Here is a 20,302-nt window from a genome sequence, read left to right as displayed (position 1 = left end):
AAAAAATGGGCAGAGGACATGAACAGACATCTCTGAAAAGAAGATATAAATATGGCCAATAGACACATGAAAAGATGTTCATCATCGCTAATCATCAGAGAAATGCAAATCAAAACTACACTAAGATATCACCTTACACCCGTTAGATTGGCAAAAACATCCAAAACCAAGAGCGACGAATGTTGGAGAGGTTGTGGAGAAAAAGGAACCCTCATACACCATTGGTGGGAATGCAAACTGGTACAGCCACTATGGAAAACAGTATGGAGATTTCTCAAAAAGTTAAAAATAGAAATACCCTATGACCCAGCCATCCCATTACTGGGTATCTATCCTAAGAACCTGAAATCAGAAATCCCAAGAGTCCCTTGCACCCCTATGTTCATCGCAGCATTATTTACAATAGCCAAGACGTGGAACCAACCTACATGCCCAGAAACTGATGATTGGATAAAGAAGATATGGTATATATACACAATGGAATACTACTCAGCCATAAAAAAAGACAAAATTGGCCCATTCACAGCAACGTGGATGGACCTTGAGGGTATTATGTTAAGCGAAACAAGCCAGTCAGAGAAAGACGAACTCTATATGACTCCACTCATAGGTGGAAGTTAACATATTGACAAGGAGATCTGATGGGTGGTTACCAGGGAAAAGGGGGGGTGGGGGGAGGGCACAAAGCAGGAAGTGGTGGACCCACAACATGACTAACAATAATGTACAACTGAAATCTCACAAGGTTGTAATCTATCATAACATTAATAAAAAATAAAAAAAAAAAATTTAAAAAAAAGGAGTTTTAAACCAGAGACCAAAAAAAGAGAAAAGATTTTCTCCTTCTAAAATCAAGATTCACTTTATGATCAGGTCCTTCCCAGCTTCTAAATTCTCACTGAGGGACTGCAAATAAACTCTTAAAGCAAGGCCTGCTATAATCAGCAGCTCACATTACAACACAGACCACTGCCTTTTTCCTATAAGACATAACTCATAAAAACTGAGAGTTATAGTGGTAAAAGGCAGATTCAGAAATAGGACTGTTGAGGTTGGAACCCACTAGTTGTGTGATCAAAGGACATTATTTAACTTTCCTATAGCTCAGTTCTCTCATTTGGAAATGGCATGATAAGAGTACTTACATCATAGGGTTGTTGTAAGAATAAACTCAGTTCATAGATGCAACGCACTTAAAATAGTGTCTGGCACATAGGCAGCCACTACTGAGCACTTGTCATTATTACTGTTATGGGGGCTCAAGGTTAGTACCACAAACTCGTATCTCTCAATGTATAATAATTACATTTACGTGTGTTTCTCAGCTACTAAACCTGGAGCTCCTTTAAGGTAGGAGTACATACTGTACATCTATAATTTCAACATTTAGCACAATGAACTGCATATTAGGTTTTCAAAACAAGTTTCTTTAGTAAAATAATTTTTAAAACCTTTATTATACCCTACATACATAGCACTGCCTTAAGTATCAAAGCCTTCTAAAGGAAATTACACATCCAAACATCCACAAATTAACTGAAAACACTAAATCAAACCGTACCGATAACTTAGGCTCAGAATTTAACTTTTTGCCTTCCTAAGTATCACGAATAAAAAGCAAATGTCTTCAACTGTAAACAGATGAGATTTATTGGCATCTGCAGCAACAAAATGTCTCCTAAATAGGGTTCTGCAGTGTTAAAGAACCATGCCTCTCCTGTTTGCTAATATCTCAGCTAAGTCCATCAGAAAACCAGAACAGACCTTCCTCATGGAGCACAAAAGTCAGCTAATAATCTAAACTATGAATTGTATTCAGAAATGGTAAAATTAGTATCTGGTACATAAACAGTAAGCAAACAAAAACATGTTATTCATGGCATGTAGTTTTCTATCCATTACCTAAACAGAAAGTCAGTGGCCTTACTCTGTTATCTAACAATTTAAATGGTTTTAAAATGTTACAACTGACAAATTACCTGTTATACTAAATTTGCAATCTAACACGAAGAAGAGAAAACAGCAGCACACTCAGATACAGGTTTGTATTAGACTCATTTTAAAGGTGAAGGAACTCAAATTCCTGCAGAGCAGGCCAAATATACAGACCTTGCCTTGAAAGTATATTATTTCATCACAGACTGGGAAATTTCATGCTGACATTCAAAGTCTGACTGACCTCAAGGGGGCGTCTATAGGATTTTGTCAATGCTTCTCCCACAGGTAGGACCCCACTGAAAAACGGACACTCCTCTTTTCTAGCTAAAAAGATTAGGGAAAAAATCCTGCAAATACTAAGGCAAAACAAGTCTAATTAAGAGTTCCATTTTCATATAAGACTAACCTCAGTTACTAACCAGGGACATTTTGCCAGGGGAACTGTTGAGTATGTGTACGAAACACCAAGACACAAAGAATATTCAGGCAATAAGTAGCATGGGAAACCAACGTAAAATAAGGTAAGGATGACAAAGAGACTTGCATTCAAAACATAAAAAGAACTGTCTGTGGTAGTCCAGGCCAGCATTTCAGAGAACAAGAGGATCACAGACATTTAAGATTTCAAAGAATGCTTATCAACTGCTCTCCATCTCCTTTAAGACCAAACTACAGGAAACTACCAGTGTGACTTCAAGGAATTTCTACTTACAAGTAAGAAACTTCTTCCTGACAAGAACAGAACACTCAACTAGTTTTCTACAGTTTACAGCATTTTTTTCTGTGAAGATTTTTAACCGATTCTCTTAAGGTAAGGCAGATTGGTTTAAACTAGGACTCTCAGAAAACCAGGTTTCAAACAAATTCCCTCTAATTTTGAAGATTCACAATTAAAACTACAATATGAATACTTACAGGGCATATTCAGGTATAGGTAACTTGCTCACATCAAATATTTCTTTATCCTTCATCAGATATACTGAACGTATGTAGGAGACAAAACACTGTAAAAATAGGAGGTTTAAATGTATGACATAATAGTTAGAAATGAAAAATGAATTTAAACCAAGGTAAAAGAAAGTTAACTGAAGGGATAAATTCAACAGTAGTGAAAAAACTCAAAAATAGTTGAGCATATCTCTATTCTGCAAAAACAGAAAACCTGCCTTTTTAGAACTGTAATATTAGAAAAGACTTTAAATTTGATTTCATCAAGCCAACTCACAGAATATCACCTTCTCAAAAAGCTATTTTAGGACTCAGTATCATTCAGCCACAATATGGTATATGAGAAAAAACAGAGACTTTGGAGTTAAACAGATGATAATCCAAACTCCATATCTTACTAGTTGAGCAAACTTCTTGTTTCTCTGTCAGTTTCCTCATCTATCAAACAGACAACAGCACCTTCTACTTAGAGTGTTATGAGAATTAAATGAGAGAGCGCACGTAGACTATCTGGGAATATCTTCTGGAATACAATAAATACTAGCTTTCGTAATTATTATTATTGTAGCAGTCAAAAAGTTCTCCAACAAAATAAAATTTTATTGTATTTAAATTAAGCTTAATAAAATCATGGCAGGTAAAAGTATTCCTAAAGCTTCTTCTTTTCTATTACAATTTCAAGTAACTCATCATCCTTACAATTTCAAGTAATTTGTCATCATCAACTTGTGACAGTTTCTTCTGTTAAAAAAACAAAAAACTATCTTTATGCCAAGAGCCATACAGAAAGTAAACATGGTCCTGATCCTTTGTCAGTCTGTAAAATAAGCAGGCAACAAAGATGAAACACATCTAAACAAGCTTTTTATTTTAAAATTAATTTTTGTAAAGTATATTTAATTCCCATTTCTATATTTTCTAAATGTCACATTTTCTCTAACTTTACACTAATCCTTTCTTCAAACCATTTACATTAATCTTCAAATAATTTTCCCTGTCTCCATAGGCATAAAAAACAATGAATGGTTCCAGTTCAAGGATAATTTTTTCCTCTACAATCGTCCACAAGAAATCACCCCAGTTGCTTATCATTTTTGTTCTATCCACATTATAATCAAAAGCTAGAAAATCACTTCTTTGAAACTAGATAGGTTGCTGCTGCTAGCAACACAGTTAGCCATTCTGTTAAACCATGCGTGACACCCAATAAATCACATCATTTATTTCAATGTGCTATTCTATAATCTTTGTTCTGGAAGGCTCATTTGTTGTATGCACAAACCAGTGCAACGACATCCTTCCAATGTTTCATATTTCCCAATTCATAATTGAATGACCTCCGAGGTATGCAGAAAGTCACAACATAACGGAATTCTTGTATATTATTTAAAATGTGCATATTATTTCCAAAGTCTCTAAAATAAAAATTTAATTCCTAGCTTAAAGTATGTCTGCTAGACAACACACACACACAATGTCTGCATGCCCAAATACGTGCCCAAAAATTTTAAGGAAAAAAAACTGTTTAAAGGTCCTTTTCATTAAATTTCAGATGAAACGGGCTTGTAGAAATCCAACTTTGCATAGTTCATTATTTGGTTTTCTTATATTTTAGAATTAATTTCTCATGATGTATCATGGAAGTTCTGAAGACAGTCAGACCTAGATTTGAATCTCAGGTCTGCCACTTTAACAGTTATGTGACCCTGCACAATTTTTATTTTCCTCAAGCTATCATTTACTCATCTATAAAACTGAATCACCTACCTCATAGGTTTTTGGAAAGATTAAATAACACAATGCATATCAAACTGTCATGTAATAAAGTCATGTCATAGCTAAGTGCCCAACACATAGTAAGCATTCAAATTTCATCATTAATGTTTTTTTATTACAGTGATAATTTGATAAAATAAGTTAATTTAAAAAAATGTAAGATCTGCTCTTTAAAAAAAGCTTCTTTGGGGGCCAGCCTGGTGGCGTAGCAGTTAAGTCCACACACTCTGCTTGCATGGCCCAGGCTTCACCAGTTCAAATCCAGGCACAGACCTATGCACTGCTTATCAAGCCATGCTATGGCAGGCATCCCACATGTAAAATGGAGGAAGATGGGCACAGATGTTAGCTCAGTGCTAATCTTCCTCAGCAAAAAGAGGAGGACTGGCAGCGGATGTTAGCTCGGGGCAAGTCTTCCACAAAGAAAAAAAGCTTCTTTGCTAAGAATATCCAATTTCAAAACCATAACATAACTTGACTGTTTTTCTGCTCAGGCTCTTCTATCTACTTAAGATGCCCTTTCTATATCTCTTCTTCATTTTCTGCCTCCCACTTCATCTATCTGCTAAAATAGAATCCACTCTCTGAATCCCTACTCTCTAACTTATTGCTGATGTGTTATGGAAGATGCAGATGTAGATATTGTATGCAGATCTTGTAATTACAACATAAGTTAAAGAGTGGTGAAAGGGAAGAGCTTTATAACAGTGACTCAAATATTTGTCAATTCAACAATTGGATAGCTCTAAAGACAATGAGAAATAATTTCAAACCTTCCTTTTCTAAAGACTCTACTGCTGGACACTCTAAGAAACAAAAAATAAGTTTAACTAAAAGCGACACTTTCTTGTCTATTTGCTAATAAAGATGATTTCTAAATCCAGAAAAGTAATTTGGGAACATTAAGTCTTATTTATAGATTAAAAATTCATCCCTAAAGACAATTTAACAAAAATGCTATGCTTTCTAGAAATTTAACCTAATATAAGAAGATATTAATCTTATAATCAGGAAAGTACACTCAGGGATTACAATAAGTTTATTGACGAAATTAAAACTTCTAACTTGTTCAAGTATACTAGAAACAGACCACTGTGCACTTAATCATCTTTAAGAGGATTTTCTAATTGTCTGTCAAGATTATGGAGAAGAGACATTTTTCCCAGGTTACTTTAAGAAATATATCATTTAAAAGTTAAAGAATAAGGTAACCCTTAACTGCAAATTACACTACTTGAATATCTGAAGCATAACCATGCAACCCAGAAGTAGCAGAAAATGATGAAATTTACCCTTATTATATGGCTCCATTCCAATGAAGATATTCAATTCAAAAATCACTTACCCTTTGAGCTCTTTCTTTTAAATCCTGATCTTGAGCTAAAAACGATTCCAATTTTTTCTGGACGTCTATAAGTTTTTCTGGATTGATTCTTTGCAACAAAAAGATAAATGTTAAACTGAGATATCTCAATTTTAGAAACTGAAATTAATACACAGCATTTTCCTCAGTATTTTTAAATCTATAACATTATTTCTCAACTATGAGCCAGATCAGACTGAAATTACACCAGAAACAAATTTGACTCTTGAGCCTTATGAATAATACAAGAAAAAGAAATGAAAGATCAGACATCTTCTCTAAACATCCCATATGAGTAAAAGATACTACAGTTAAGAAGTAACCAATGCTAATGTGGTGTTAAGTCTATAAAGTTAGAAAAATAGCCTTTCATGGGAGATGGATCATCAATGATATGGAATGAATGAAACCTAATGTCATTTTTTTAAGTATTTCCATTTTCAGTCAAATATCATAAAACAAATTTCAAATAATAAACAAGTGGCCAAGGGATATAAATATTGTCTTCCTCATCTGGAAGTTAGGCAAATTTAACACGATTGCCACTTAGCTCTGTCCAAGTAGGCTACAGGAAAGAATGAAATTCTTACAAGACTGTAGGTTTCTCAAAAGAAACTCCACTTGTTCCCCTGATTTTAGACTAAAACACTTTGTTCCCTCAAAGCTGGAGTGGTAATAAGTGGTGGTAGAGGAAACGGTTTTTACTTTTTTTTTCTTTTAATTATAGAGAAGTTCAAAACATAGAAAAGAAGAAAAATTTTACTCAGCCTCAACAATTATCAACTCACAGCTCTTGTTTCATCTAAACCCTTACCCACTCCCCACCTCCATCTAATCACCCTCCAAAGTATTTTCCTCCAAATAAAGCCAGAGTGTTTCAAGGGCCCCAGTAAAAATGAGACAGATCAATTCTGTGGATGCTCAATCTAAATATCTTCAATGACAGGAGAGCACAATACTCTGAAATGGACAGACAACCCTAAAAATAATTTCATCGAAGAGATTTAACCCTTTCAATCAATGCTTCCTCAAGCTAAGAAGTTCTCTTTTTCATCTTACTTTCTCCACTAACAGTCTTCTGAAAAGTTATAAGCAAATTTTAAAAAGTCACAAACCAGACAGCAGAATAGATTAGAGAGAGGAGAGAATTAGGTATACACAGTTAAGCATAATAATTTCATGCTTTCATTTTCCTAACACATCAAGACACCAAGTAGTTCTTACTTGATCTCCTTCACAGGCACTTTCTTCTGGAGAAGCTGCTGCACCATCCCTTTTTCTTCTGAGGGAAGCAAAATTAATAAAGCTTCACCATCCTCTTTATACCTAGACAAAAATCAAACAAAATCTCTTCCACATCAATGCAACCTGCTTTTCACTTTTTAACAGTCTGATGAACACGGAAGCAAGTTCACCTAATTAGTAAATATTAGGAATACTCTTTTTTTTTTTTTTAACTTCTGTGACAACAGAACATTGGGGCTTTGAATATGTTTTTCAGTTTTTCATCACTAGCTATAATTCCTAGTGACTTTGAGGCTATGCCACAAAAGAAGGGTTAGATCCTAAGAAACTAATCAATTAAAAAGAATTTCTTAAATGGCTCTCCACCTATAGGATAGCAAGGAGAATTTCTCATTCAAGCCATTAGAATGTTATAATAAAATCAGTCATTTAATAAACATGGCACCCAATACATTAAGGAAATCAAATCAGAATAACACTGTTCAGAGGCATCAGTTCTATGATATGAAATATAAATTATGAAATGGATCTCTGCTCAGGTGAAAAACCTGCCTCCAATTCATGTACCTCTCTTTCCTCACCTAGTAAAATTTTATTTCATGCTGCAACATCAGGAATTTCTACTTAAGCAGGGCACAAGGCACCCATCGTTACTTAAGCTTCATGTGCTACCTGCATACAGATTTCCCTGAAACCTCAGTGTCAGCTATTACACGCAAGCAGTAAGACATAATGGAATTGGGTATTTGTGGAAATATTTTGAAGACAAAACAGAAAGTAATCCCAAAGCCCTCTCCTCAGGGTTCATGCTATAAAATATGAGAGGCAAATTTTTATAGTTAAGCAAATAAACTATTCACTGAGAAACTTTGTGCCAGGCATAAACTGTGAGGAACACAAAGAAAAAGAAGATGAATATCCCTCTCTTCAGTGATCTACAATCTAGTTGACTAGAAAAGACAAATACATACAAAAGCAAGAGATTCAAGAGAACATCCCCAAAATAGTATATTAGTGTCAAAGGCCAATGACGGGCAATAAATGCCATGAACTCACAAGTGAAGAGACCACTCAGGGTTAGCTAGAGAAAAAGAGAAACACGTCACAGCAGACGGAATTTGAAAAGGGCCTTGAAAATGGACAGAAAGGAAAAAGCAAAGGTATTCCAAAGGGGGCAAATGACATGAACAAAGGAGTGGAAACCAGAAAATGCAAAGCAAATTTAGGGAGCAAACTAAAGATAGGAGAAACTCAACCTCAGGCAGGGTACACGAGTGGACAGCAAGAGATTACTAGAAAGGTACTTTAGAGTCTGGCTTGGGAGGATCTTGGATGCCTCTGTATAGAGAGATCGAATGCTACTGCACATAAGTAGAATTTTATTATTGAACACTGGAGGGGAAAACTAACTTTATTGACTTATCATACTGTACTATAAAGACTGAAGGAGCAATTTCTACCTCACATGTTGATTTCAAAACTCCACTCCTAGACATAAGGTGAAACTCCAGTGTAATACCTTCACAGAAGTGTATATACATGTGTGTGTATATATATCTTTGTGTATAGTGACACATAGAAACATATGAAACAAAAATACCAAAATGTTGAAAGTTCTCTTTAAGTTAATTCACAAATGTAAAAAATGTTAAGGGGCCACTATACACCAGGCACTGAAACAGAGTGATAAGACAGATATAGTTCTGGCTGTCACAGAGCTTACAGTCTATTAGTGACAGACATTAAAACCAATAACAATACAGTGGTATGAGTGTCACAGTAGACATACAGGAAGCCACAAGAACACATAACGGAGAGCTCTAAGAATGTAGTCTACGAGTCAAGAAAATTGCCCCAAGGAAGTGACATCTAAGACCTGAGACCTAAAGAAAAATCAGGAATTAGTCAAACATTAGGGGAGAGTCAAGTTTTCCAGAGGGAAAAGACAGCAGGCATTTGCGAGAGTCCACTGGGTAGTTTTGTCTTCTTAATGCTTATTTGCTTCTTCTAGGTTTTCTAAACGCACATGTATTAAACATGGAGAAAAGAACACAGCTGAGCATGCATTTACTCCTTTTACTAAGAATCTGTTTCATAAGTGAAAAGCTAGTACCAAATACCTTCCTCATTGTATTTTAATACAGACTACTTGACTCAAATGTTCTGTCTTCATTTACTATAAAGAAATACGAATGTAAAGCATTCCCCCCAAGCAGTGTTGGACTAAACCATGTGTGAAGGCAAAAATTATTAGCATATGAAGCATGAGGCAATATCCTGAGCAGGCAAGATATCTGAGAGACACCACAACTTCTGAAGTTCCAAGACCTCACCAAGGACAGGTGAGGGGTCAAAGAGTATAGAGATCAGTTAATACTGACCTCTATACAATGCGCTCACCAAAATTCCCTCAAGGCAGCCAGACTCTTGAGGTGAAGTCAGTTACCTTCAAAAGTTAAAAGGCCAACTTCCTGTGTCCAAAAAGGAACAATTAGGAAGGAGGGAGATCAGCGGGTTGAAGGATAAGCAACCATTTTAACCTTCTATATCCACATTCAGAGATGGAGAGATGAAACACATAGGCCCCCAAGTCTGCTTAGCCTAGAACTGTGGCAAAGGGGTAAAGAGAAATCTCTAGGATATCAAAAAAGCCATCCACTGAAGATCTCTGATTTTCAGACTGACTCAGAAGCAGGAATAAGAAGTCTAATCATCCATATCACTCTTATATACCCATTCATGCACCCATGAAGAATCCGGAAAAATGAGTCATGATTAAAGTCCCAAAGGGGCCATATCCAAACCTTTTAAAACTATAGCTAACAAGGGCCAGCCTGGTGGCATAGTGGTTAAGTTCACACATTCCGCTTCAGCAGCCCAGGGTTCTTGGGTTCAGATCCCAGGCACAGACCTACGCGCTGCTCATCAAGCCATGCTGTGGCAGCATCTCACATAAAAAGTAGACAGAGATTGGCGATTAGCTCAGGGACAATCTTCCTCACCAAAAAAAGAAAAACAACAACAACAAACTACAGCTAACAGAATGTATACATAAAAGACTACAGAAGGTTAAGACAGACTGCAACACTGAAATTTAGAAGATTCCCAAAAGAAAATGAAAAAAAAAGTCCAAAGTTGAATCTCACAAGAGAAGCATCTATTAAAAGGATCATCAGTGGTCATTTTACCTATTTCACATCATATACATCTTTTCCCAGAAACAAGGTAAAGCACAAATTATCTTCCACATACCAATACCCAAAAATTTCCAGTAAGCTTTTATTTCAAAAATAAAAGTTCTTTAAAAAAAAAAAAAGTATAAGCACATTTCACTTTTTTCTTTTAATGCTTATAAGAACTGTCTGTTTACCCATGAGCTAGCTTTTAAATTTCAAAAGCAATATCCAAGGCCCGAGGCTAAGTAAATGTATAAAGAGAAATAAATGTTCTTCATAAGATCTGCATTTGAAAACTCCATATATTTTGACAGATTATTTTAAGAGACATTCCAGGCACCATATAGAAAGCTCTGCATTTGAAAAACAAAAATCTCATTGTTACCATCACTATTAATACCATCTTACATTTATATTGCTCTTTAGAATTTATGAAGAGCTCCATTTGACATTAATTTGTCAATTTAAAAGCAAGCAACCAACAGAGGAAGCAAATAAAAAGTTCCTGAAACACCAAGAAGTTGGGAAAAAAACAAACAAAACAAAAAATCAGCTGATCAGTACATATCAGAGACTTTAAACTTCCAATTCATTGCTTTTTTCAACTCTACCAGAATTCCTTCCAGAAAGAAGGATCCTCAATAGACTGATTACGATTATCTGGTATCAGAAAGTTTGTCTCTATATCCCACAGCTCACTAGTATTTCTAGCTAAAATAGGAGAGCCACACCATTGGGTTTTGGTTCCCAGTGGTAATTTTTCAATTGAAATAATCTTAAAACAAACTATGGCCAGAGGAAGGGAAAAAAGCCTTGCCATTCTGGCAGTAGTCTGCCTTTACCCAAGAACCATTAATCTTCAACTATTCCAATTCAGATTCCAACACAAACTCCATTTTAGTTAAGTCTTTAAATGTCCCCTAAACTTTGCTCATTCATACCTCCAATTATTGCTGCAGCATGATCTGGCAGTGTTCACAATGCCTAGCGACCCTCAGTTCTCCCAGCCTGGTTCTCCAGGTTACCAATCAGGTTATCAAAGAATATACTTAGAATAATTCTCTCTTTGTAATTTAAAATACACATATAAACATACATGAAAAAATTTTTCCAGGCAATGGGATTTAGGTTGTTTAACTGTTATGCCATTGTCTAGAATTTGTATAGTGAATAAGCATTACTTTTGTAATAAAACACAAGTATTAAAAAACAAGTAAAAAGCTTTATATGCTTTTAAAATCTACATCTTTTGTATCAACTCTTAATTCATTTAACATACATCCTAGTGCTACCAATAGCAGTGTATTTTCTTATCTTGACCATTAAATTTGAGAACATGTATGAATTTGCCTTTCCTACTTAACAAACATCATTTGTGCCTAAAAGCTGGTTACTAAATATCAAGGAATACTAAGGAATGCAAACAAACCACTAGAAGTTGCATTAGCAGATAAAACACTAGATTTGGAGTCAAAAGAATTGATTAAGTCCCAGTTTTACTATTCATTAGCTTTATAACCTTGGATAATGAGTCACTTTTATCACTATACATTGCATTTTCTTATTTATAAACCATAGAGTTTGAATGAGATAATCCTAGGTCCCTTTAGGACCTAAAACTCTTCACCCGTGACTAAAACTAGTCATCATTCACAATACAAGTATGATCAAGAAGTGGAGAAATGGACAGTCGGTCACACTCTGCTATTTGACAGCCCTTCAACTTCTCTTTTCCCCTCCCTGTATCTCCTATTCTCCCTATGCTTTATAGCCTTACCTGTGGCAACCATCCCCAAAAGTTACTGTCACTGGGACAACAGTGTAGTCAGCCAGGCAGATGCAGACAGCCAGCCACAGGAATCCAACTGTTGGACTTCACAGAGTCCAACTGTTCTGTTCCTTTTGCACAACGTGGTAGAGAGAAGAGCTTATTCCAGGAAAAAGGGTCTCTCTGATCCACAAAATATCCAAAGACTCTACACTAAACTTAAAAAAGAAAAAGACAGACTGGGAAATATTCTAGGAAAAATAAAGTCATCTGCAGCCTAAGATCTTGGAAATACAAACAGGTATACCACAACAGGCTCAACAGTCTGGCAAATGAAGTTCACCGTAAAATATTGGAAAGAAACCAGCAGCTAACATGTATAACATGAAGAACCTCTAGAAAACTGATTAAGAACAAGGATTTACGCATTTACAGGGCAAGGATAAAAATCAAACTCTATCAACTCTGTCCCCAGAAAAACTAAAAAAAAAAAAAAAAAAGACTAAGCTTTAACAGATTAAGAACAAAAAGAAAACCCATATAAAAGTGGTACTTACACTACCTAAAATTATACTTTCAGGAAACTGAGTTAGATATGATGAACTCCATTTTCCAGGAGAAGAAACTGAGGCTTAGAGTGGTTAAGAACTGGTCCAAGAGTACACAGCCATCAGATAACAAAGCCAAAACCAAGCCTAAGTTTTCTTGACTTTTAAGAACAACGTTTAATCAAGTAAGGGATATCTGTCTCTCATAGTCCAAAGAAAGAAGGAAAAATGCACATATTTTTAGTTTATCTTCACAACCAGCAAATTTAAATAAAGTTATCAAACTTCTTTCTCCAAGTACCTGGCTTTCATGCATCCTGGAGCCCTGCATGGGAGCAGCAGCCACTAGACTTCATTAAATGAAACAGATGGTTTTAGGCACATTGGCAAGAACATGAGTTGTAGAGTCAGAAAGACCAGAGTAAAAATCCCAGCCCTGGTACTCCGAGTGATCTTAGACATATCTTACCTCACAATCTCTGAGAAAGAGTTCCCTAGTAAGAAGACTTCTTTCATAAGTCTGTTATAAAGGCTAAATGACTTCACTCATTTATTTACTCAACAGATATTGAGTGTTAGGAAGCAAATGGCTAAGCCACAATCCATTCATTCCCCCTGGGTGTGCAAGGGAAGGGGGTAAAGGCTCCCCGGCCAAAAAAAAACACAATGCAGTCAAATCTCCCTGTAAACATACTAGTGACAGACCTCCTGGGGAAGAAATATGGTAGATTTGCTTGCATTAGAGTCCTCCTCTACGAGATGCTATTAATAGGATGTACCAGGTTTGTTCAGTCTGTGGATTCAAGGAGTAGGTCCCTGCAGTCAACCTAGCACCTGAGTATACCAATGGCCCATCTGCGTAAGTGATAAGTTGCACATATTGCTTAGAGACTCTGAGGTTAATCTAGGCCAGAGCACACCCTGAGGTAGCAAGAATGGACCTGTCGAGCTGTGAAGCAGACCTCTTCCTGCTTCCTCTATACCTTGTGATTACCTTTATCCTTGAAATTATCAGTAAAGCTTGATATTAGATATAGTAGGCAGCTTCTAAAAGGGCTCCCAATAACCTGGGTCTCTGGTATTCACACCCCTCGAGTCTTCCCCACACTGAATAAGGCTGATTTGTGTAACCACTAGGATACTACAGATAAGATAGAGTGTGACTTCCGAGTCTAGGACATAAAAGACATTGCAGCTTCCATCTTACTCCCTGTTCCCCTCTCATTTGCTCTGATTAAGCCAGCTGCCATGTTGTAAGAAGCACTGTGAAGAGGAGGACCATGTGGGAAGGAACTGAGAGGCACCTCTGACCAACAGCCAGCGAGGAAATGAATCCTGGCAACAAACAGGTGAGTGAGCTTGGAAAGTTATCCTCCCAGTTGAGCCTTAAGTACCATGTGACACCTTGACTGCAGAATAGACCAAGAGCCAGAGGACCCAGCTGAGCTACACCTGGATTCCTGACCCACAGAAACCATGAGATTAATGCCTCTTGCTTTAAGCCACTAAATTGTGGGGTAATTTGTTACACAGTAATAGATAATTAATGTTAGGTATTCATGAGTCTGATTTGAGAAACTAATTGTGTTATTTCAAATGTCTGCTCTGTCAGGCCCTGTTCTAAGCATTTGGGGTACATCAATAAAGAAGTAGAGAAACATCCTTGCCTTTTCAGAGCTTACACTCTAGTGAGGAGAAAGAGAAAACAACAAATATAATAAGTAAATGTTCTAGTATTTGAAGGTGCTAAGTGTTATAGAAAAAAGAAAATACAGAGCAAGGTAAGGAAGAGTGGTTGGGGAATGTAAGAAAGATAGCCATGCAGATGCTTGAGGAAAAAGCATTCCAGCAGAAGAAACATAATATAAAGGCCCTAAGGCAAAAAAAAATCTCTGGCACGTAGGAGAAACAGATAGACCAGGGTGGAGCAGAGGGAACAAGTAGAGAATAATAAGAAATAGGGTTGGAGGAGGGTTGAATAGTATAAACCCAGTAGGTCATTGGCTTTCACTATGAGTGAAATGGGAAGCCATCAAAGGAGTGACATGATCCGACTTGTGTTTTAGAAGGATCACTCTGCCTGCCATGCTGAGAACAGATAGCAGGAGAGCCAAGGGAAATACAAGTGCCTGGAAAAACAAGTGCCTGGGAAATACGAGACTCTCAAGAAATATCAGTCCCCTTATCTACCTCTATAGCTACACAGGTCTTACTCTTACCCCAGTTCAACGCTTTTCGATGCAAAATAAAGGATTGGTTTTGCCCTTTTTTTAAAGTTTTAAATTCCAGATACCAATAGACAAAGGCAGAAGGCCATGTAAGGAGGCACCAGCCCCTATCTAGAAGGAGTGGACTGAAGATGGGATCTTAAGTCTAAGCTAAAGAAATGAAAAAAGTAAGAATTTTCACTAGCAAAAATTACTCCTATCTTATAAAGATACAGTAAATTAATGCTCATGGAAATTGTTTTTTCACTTTAATTTACAAACCAACTAAGCACACTACAAAAAAATTCTCATTATCTATTCCATAAAGTACCAGTATTTCCCACAAATCATGAACTCTTCACAAGTTAGCATATTAGAAATTTTAATTACTTTCCATCTTCATATTTGCTGATGATCTCAACTGCTGCCACTGAGTGTGCAAAGCAAAGAACCAGCCTTTGCTGTCCCCTAGTGGAATCACATTTTGCTACCCAAATCACTCATACAAAATCTAAAATCCACAAAACACAGCTAGTCAAATAAGACTCAGGTGGAATACTGCTGAACTCATTCTGTTACCACTACGCTGGAAAACAAAACTGTGTGTGTATATATGTGTATATAACTCCCATCATATACATACACACACATATATATACCTACCTCTTACATATGAACTTCCATCTTTTATATACACACTCCCAACTGTTTATATATAAACTCCCATCTTCCACTCACAGACCTTCCCTCCCCAATTAAAAGCATTTAAAAAACTAGGAGTATCTGATGTGTATCTACTTTCTATTGCTAAATCTTTCTTTTCAACTGGGCAATTTTATAAGAAATGGTAGAGTTTGGTTTTGTAAGTACCAAAAACTGCAAGCCCTAAAGATGATCACTTTTAAGCGGTAGGATGTGTCAGAGGATACAGATTTATGAACTATAGTCATATACCTTGCCTTGACTGTCTCTAAAGGAGGTCATTTTGTTAAAAGGGGTGTGAACAGTTAAGGAAAACAAAAGAAAATTTTTAAAATTAGTAATTCTCTCTCCTCAAAGACAAACAGTTTTGATGTTGTTCTACCTCCTCTTCACCTCCACTATCAAGACCATTTTAATGTTTACCATGGCATGTTCAAGCACACAAGATTTTTAACAACTTCTCTGGGTACCCAGAACCCTGAAATATTTCCCGTTTGTGGACTTCTTCCTGATGCAAAGATGTCCAATAATCTTCACACAGGAAGAATAATTTTTAAATACCACTAAACGTATTCTATAAAAGAATCAGTTTGCCCTATCGACGTCAAGACCAACAGCACATCTAAAAAGCCTGTATGTCCCTGGTCCAATATGCTAGTGAGAGACCAGTGTGCATAAGCATGGGTACATGTGCAAATTCATACACACCACGCATTTACTGAGAAGAATGAAACAGTGGAGAAACATTCATTCCACCAATGACTTCTTTGGCTATCTCACTATGAAAGATAACCTGAACACATACCCAACACATCAAAGACCTGATGCACCATGCACCTACTTTTCAAATAGAAAACAAGGCTGCTTTCTACCCAGGTCTCACGTACTTAGATCTCATGTGAAATCAAAATGCTACCATTCTAAAGGCAAGTTTGTCTGAATGCACAACATCATACAAAGAACCCAGTTCTAACTCTCTATTGCTTGTTCAAATTATATAGTTTATTGCAATAAAGACTTACTTGTGAACCCCCAGTACATAAATCCTATTTTAAAATAGTCTCATTTTTCACTATTATATTATTCTCTCCCTTCATGCTGGTCAAAAGAAATACAGTTAATTTAAGTGCATACACTTTGATTACAGCACATGATCAACAGCCCACAGGGTAAAACTGAATCAATCAAAAAATATAAACATTCAAACATTTTGTGAAAATCAGTAAACAAGCAGAAAGAGCTCTACTTCTTGTTAGGCTGTATAAAGACATGAAAAACTTTCACTTCAGCTGAAACAAACAACAAAATTCACCAGATAAAACAAAAAAATTATTTAAAGCCATCTGAGAACTGTGAATACAAAGACACTTAAAAGAACTAAACACCAAAGGGACTTCCTAGATAAGCCAAGGATAGAGGACACTTTCATACTTGGAGCTACTTGCTGAAAGAGACGCAGGGCAGTTGGCAGAGCAAGCCAGCTGGAAAATGACAGGCTTGTATGGATGAGGATTTAAGTGTTGGGTCTAAAACTCCTGCCACCCCTGGGAAATCAAACAAAAGTTGGTGGTCCAGTGAACTAACAGTTGGTGTCTCTTCCATCATTAAGCATCAATATGTCACTGACATCCACATTATAATCATCCAGTTTTGATAAGAAAATGTAAATCCAAAGAAAGAGTCCATCTGTGGCTAATCATAACCCTATTGTGATTATTTAGGTTGTTTCCAATTCTTAACCATTACAAGTATCAGTAAGATGAACATCTTTACTGAAACTTTATCCATCTTTTTCTGTCCTTTTTTGTCGGGAGCCGTGTTACCAACGCCTATACAGCCGTCTGACACGGTCCGAGCTAAAAAGGGCCGAGGGGCGCAGGGATGCCCCTCGGTGAAGAATGGCTGGCCGACACCCCTGATATTTTCTGAAATGTATGCATGCTTTCTATCAAGGTTATGACTATACTTGTTTCTGCTTTATATAGTTTAACTTAGCTTTTCAGCCTGATGCCTTACTAGTAAAATGATATTTTCTCCGGGCAGCGTGCTCAAGGGACAAATAGTCCTACCCCCAGAAAGACAAAGGAATGCTTTCACCCCCTAAGGGGCACGGGAATATAAAGATTTTAACTGCCCGCTGAGAAAGAACGCACGGAGCGTGTGGCCTTGCTGGTCGGAGCTTTCCCACCAGCCTGTCTTTGGCCTTGAGACGCTTGCAGAGAGAAGGAACCCTGTGACCTTGCTAGTCAGCAGCTTTCCCACCAGCCCGTGTCTCTTTGCGGGAGGAGATGGTCCAGGTGCTTGTCCTTGACGGTGTCTGTTCCCATAGAGGATGGTGGATTCTGGAGCCAGGTGGCCGGAGAGTGGGCAGGGAATGAGTGTTTTGGTTTTGTGTAGAGATAATAAATAGCAGTTAATTGCTGAAAAGATGATCATCAACCTTATGCTCTATAGAATGGAATGCTAATAAAAATTCTTGTGCTTGCTTTGTACTTCCTTATCTCTCTGAGAATATTTGTAGAGCTATTTCTGTACTAATCCTGAAAAATATAAAAACGACACTTGTGCACAGTAAAGACAGACTTGATTGCACCGACTCAAGTCTCACATCTCTTCCTTCACTGCGCCGACTCTGTCCCTCCCTCAGGAACCTGGACTTGGCTGGAGCAAGACTCCGGCACTTTTTTTCCCTTTTTTAAAAGGTTGGCACCTGAGCTAACATCTGTTGCCAATCTTTTTCTTTCTTCTTTTTCTCCCCAAAGACCCCCAGTACATAGTTGCATATTCTAGTTGTAGGTTCTTCTGGTTGTGCTATGTGGGACACCACCTGAGCATGGCCTGATGAGCAGCGCCATGTCCGTGCCCAGGATCCAAAGTGGCGAAACCCCAGGCCACCGAAGCAGAGCGTGCAAACTTGACCACACAGCCATGGGGCTGACCCCTCTCTATTTTCTTAAGATCAATTTCTGGACATGGAATTACTGAGGCAAAAGTAAGAACTCCAAGGCTTTCAAGAGTATTACCAAATGCTATCCAGAAAGATGCTAACCATTTACCGTTCTGCCAGCCAGCACACATCTCCCAACTTCACTGCAACCTCAACAGCAATGACACAGCACGTTATCCTTTTCATCCAAATACCTTTCTATGTCATTTACTCCCAAATGATTATGACTCTGCTCTATTCTTTTCCAGATAGCTTCCACACAGCTCATTAGCAAATATAGGGTGCTTTTATTGGGGGAGGATGCAGGGACACATAAAAGGGAGTACTTGAGAGTGGCCCCCAGCAATGCCTCTAATTCTCGCACTAGAAAAAAAGGGAAAGAGAAATCTATGACTCAAAACCACCTTGCCACCTCTGAATAAAGTCTATACCACAGAAGGTAAGAGAACAGATCCAGCTAGAGGAGTCAAACAGCCTTGGTTCAAATCCTGGCTCTCTGGATCTTTGAACAAGTTGTTTAACTGCTCAAAGACTCAATTTTCTCAACTGAAAACAGGAATTAAATAAGAGTCCTACACCTCACTGAGGAGTCAGCTGGATTCAGTGAGATGATGCTTGATGAGCAGTTCTGTTGAAAAGCTTAATAAACAAAGAAAGTTAGAACAAAAAACCTAAAAATTTTCGTGCATTTTTATCAGCACTAATCACCAAGTCTTGGCCACCTGACTTAGAACAGCTGATCAGTTGCTCTCAATCTACACCACAGAAACACTAAACCAGCACTCACCTGAACTCCTCCATTTGTTTGTCTGCAGTTCAGGAAGCATACTTTTTTGTTTAGACAGCAACAAAAGCAAAGATACGGGCCAACACACCTACCTGGCAGTTCTACCTGCTCTGTGAATGTACGTGTTGGCATCTTCTGGACAATCAAACTGAAGAACCCAATTCACAGCAGGGAAATCTGTACAGGAGAATGTTAAGTTAGAAAAGCAGTTTCAAGATCTGCCCTGCTGCACTATCTTTACTTTACAATATTGTTTGCCATGACTTTCCATCACATCAAACTGATAGATATCATCTGCGAACTCTATTAAAAACAAAACTGCATGAACCAAGAGATAATAAACACTTCTCTTCTTTGACAAGGTGAACTAAAATTATTAAGTGTTTGAATGTGCAGATTTCCTATTAGACACAGAAGAGACAGATTGTTTTGCGGTAAACAAATAATGAAATACTCTGATATTTAATCACCTAAAAGAACCACCTTTCATAGGCTCCTAGTGAACTATAAAACTGGTTTCTAAATTTAAATGAAGGTTTACTTTTCCTGTTATTCCTATCTCCATTCAAATTAATGATGTCTTTCTAAAATCCCTCTCCCCATTTCCTAGCAATAATTACTCCATATATATTTCTGGCTACAGAAGTTTCCATTCATTTCCAGAGATCCTGCTCTCAACTCCTTAAGAGAACTACCTTTGGTCATTTACAAATCTTGCTGAGAGGACTTCAGATAAATTTCTTCAGAGAAAAGGGCTGAGCACCAAAAAAAAAAAGAAGGGAAAGGTATTTGGAGATATTAATACCTATGACTACCTATGAGCATTGAAACTTTCACTAAGTCATACAAGCTATTCAAAAGAGTTGAATCCATTTAAATGGGGAAGACGAAACAAGA

At 37.2% G+C, this 20,302-nt stretch overlaps 1 protein-coding gene across 2 annotated transcripts in view; it reads right to left on the bottom strand.

Moving 5' to 3' along the window:
* The window catches only part of DDX10 (DEAD-box helicase 10), a 275,285-nt gene that overhangs the window by 227,516 nt on the left and 27,467 nt on the right, over positions 1-20,302 (bottom strand). For both annotated transcript variants that reach the window (XM_070624851.1, XM_008524584.2), the window contains exons 9-12: positions 19,498-19,582; positions 7,250-7,351; positions 6,008-6,095; positions 2,854-2,942 (exon numbers count right to left, since the gene is read on the bottom strand). In XM_070624851.1, coding sequence (XP_070480952.1) covers positions 2,854-2,942; positions 6,008-6,095; positions 7,250-7,351; positions 19,498-19,582 — 364 coding nt within the window. The remainder of the gene's footprint in view (positions 1-2,853; positions 2,943-6,007; positions 6,096-7,249; positions 7,352-19,497; positions 19,583-20,302) is intronic.

This window comes from Equus przewalskii, chromosome 6 (assembly GCF_037783145.1).
Source record: "Equus przewalskii isolate Varuska chromosome 6, EquPr2, whole genome shotgun sequence".
NCBI lineage: Eukaryota > Metazoa > Chordata > Mammalia > Perissodactyla > Equidae > Equus > Equus przewalskii.
This window is presented reverse-complemented; position numbering and strand designations above follow the sequence as displayed.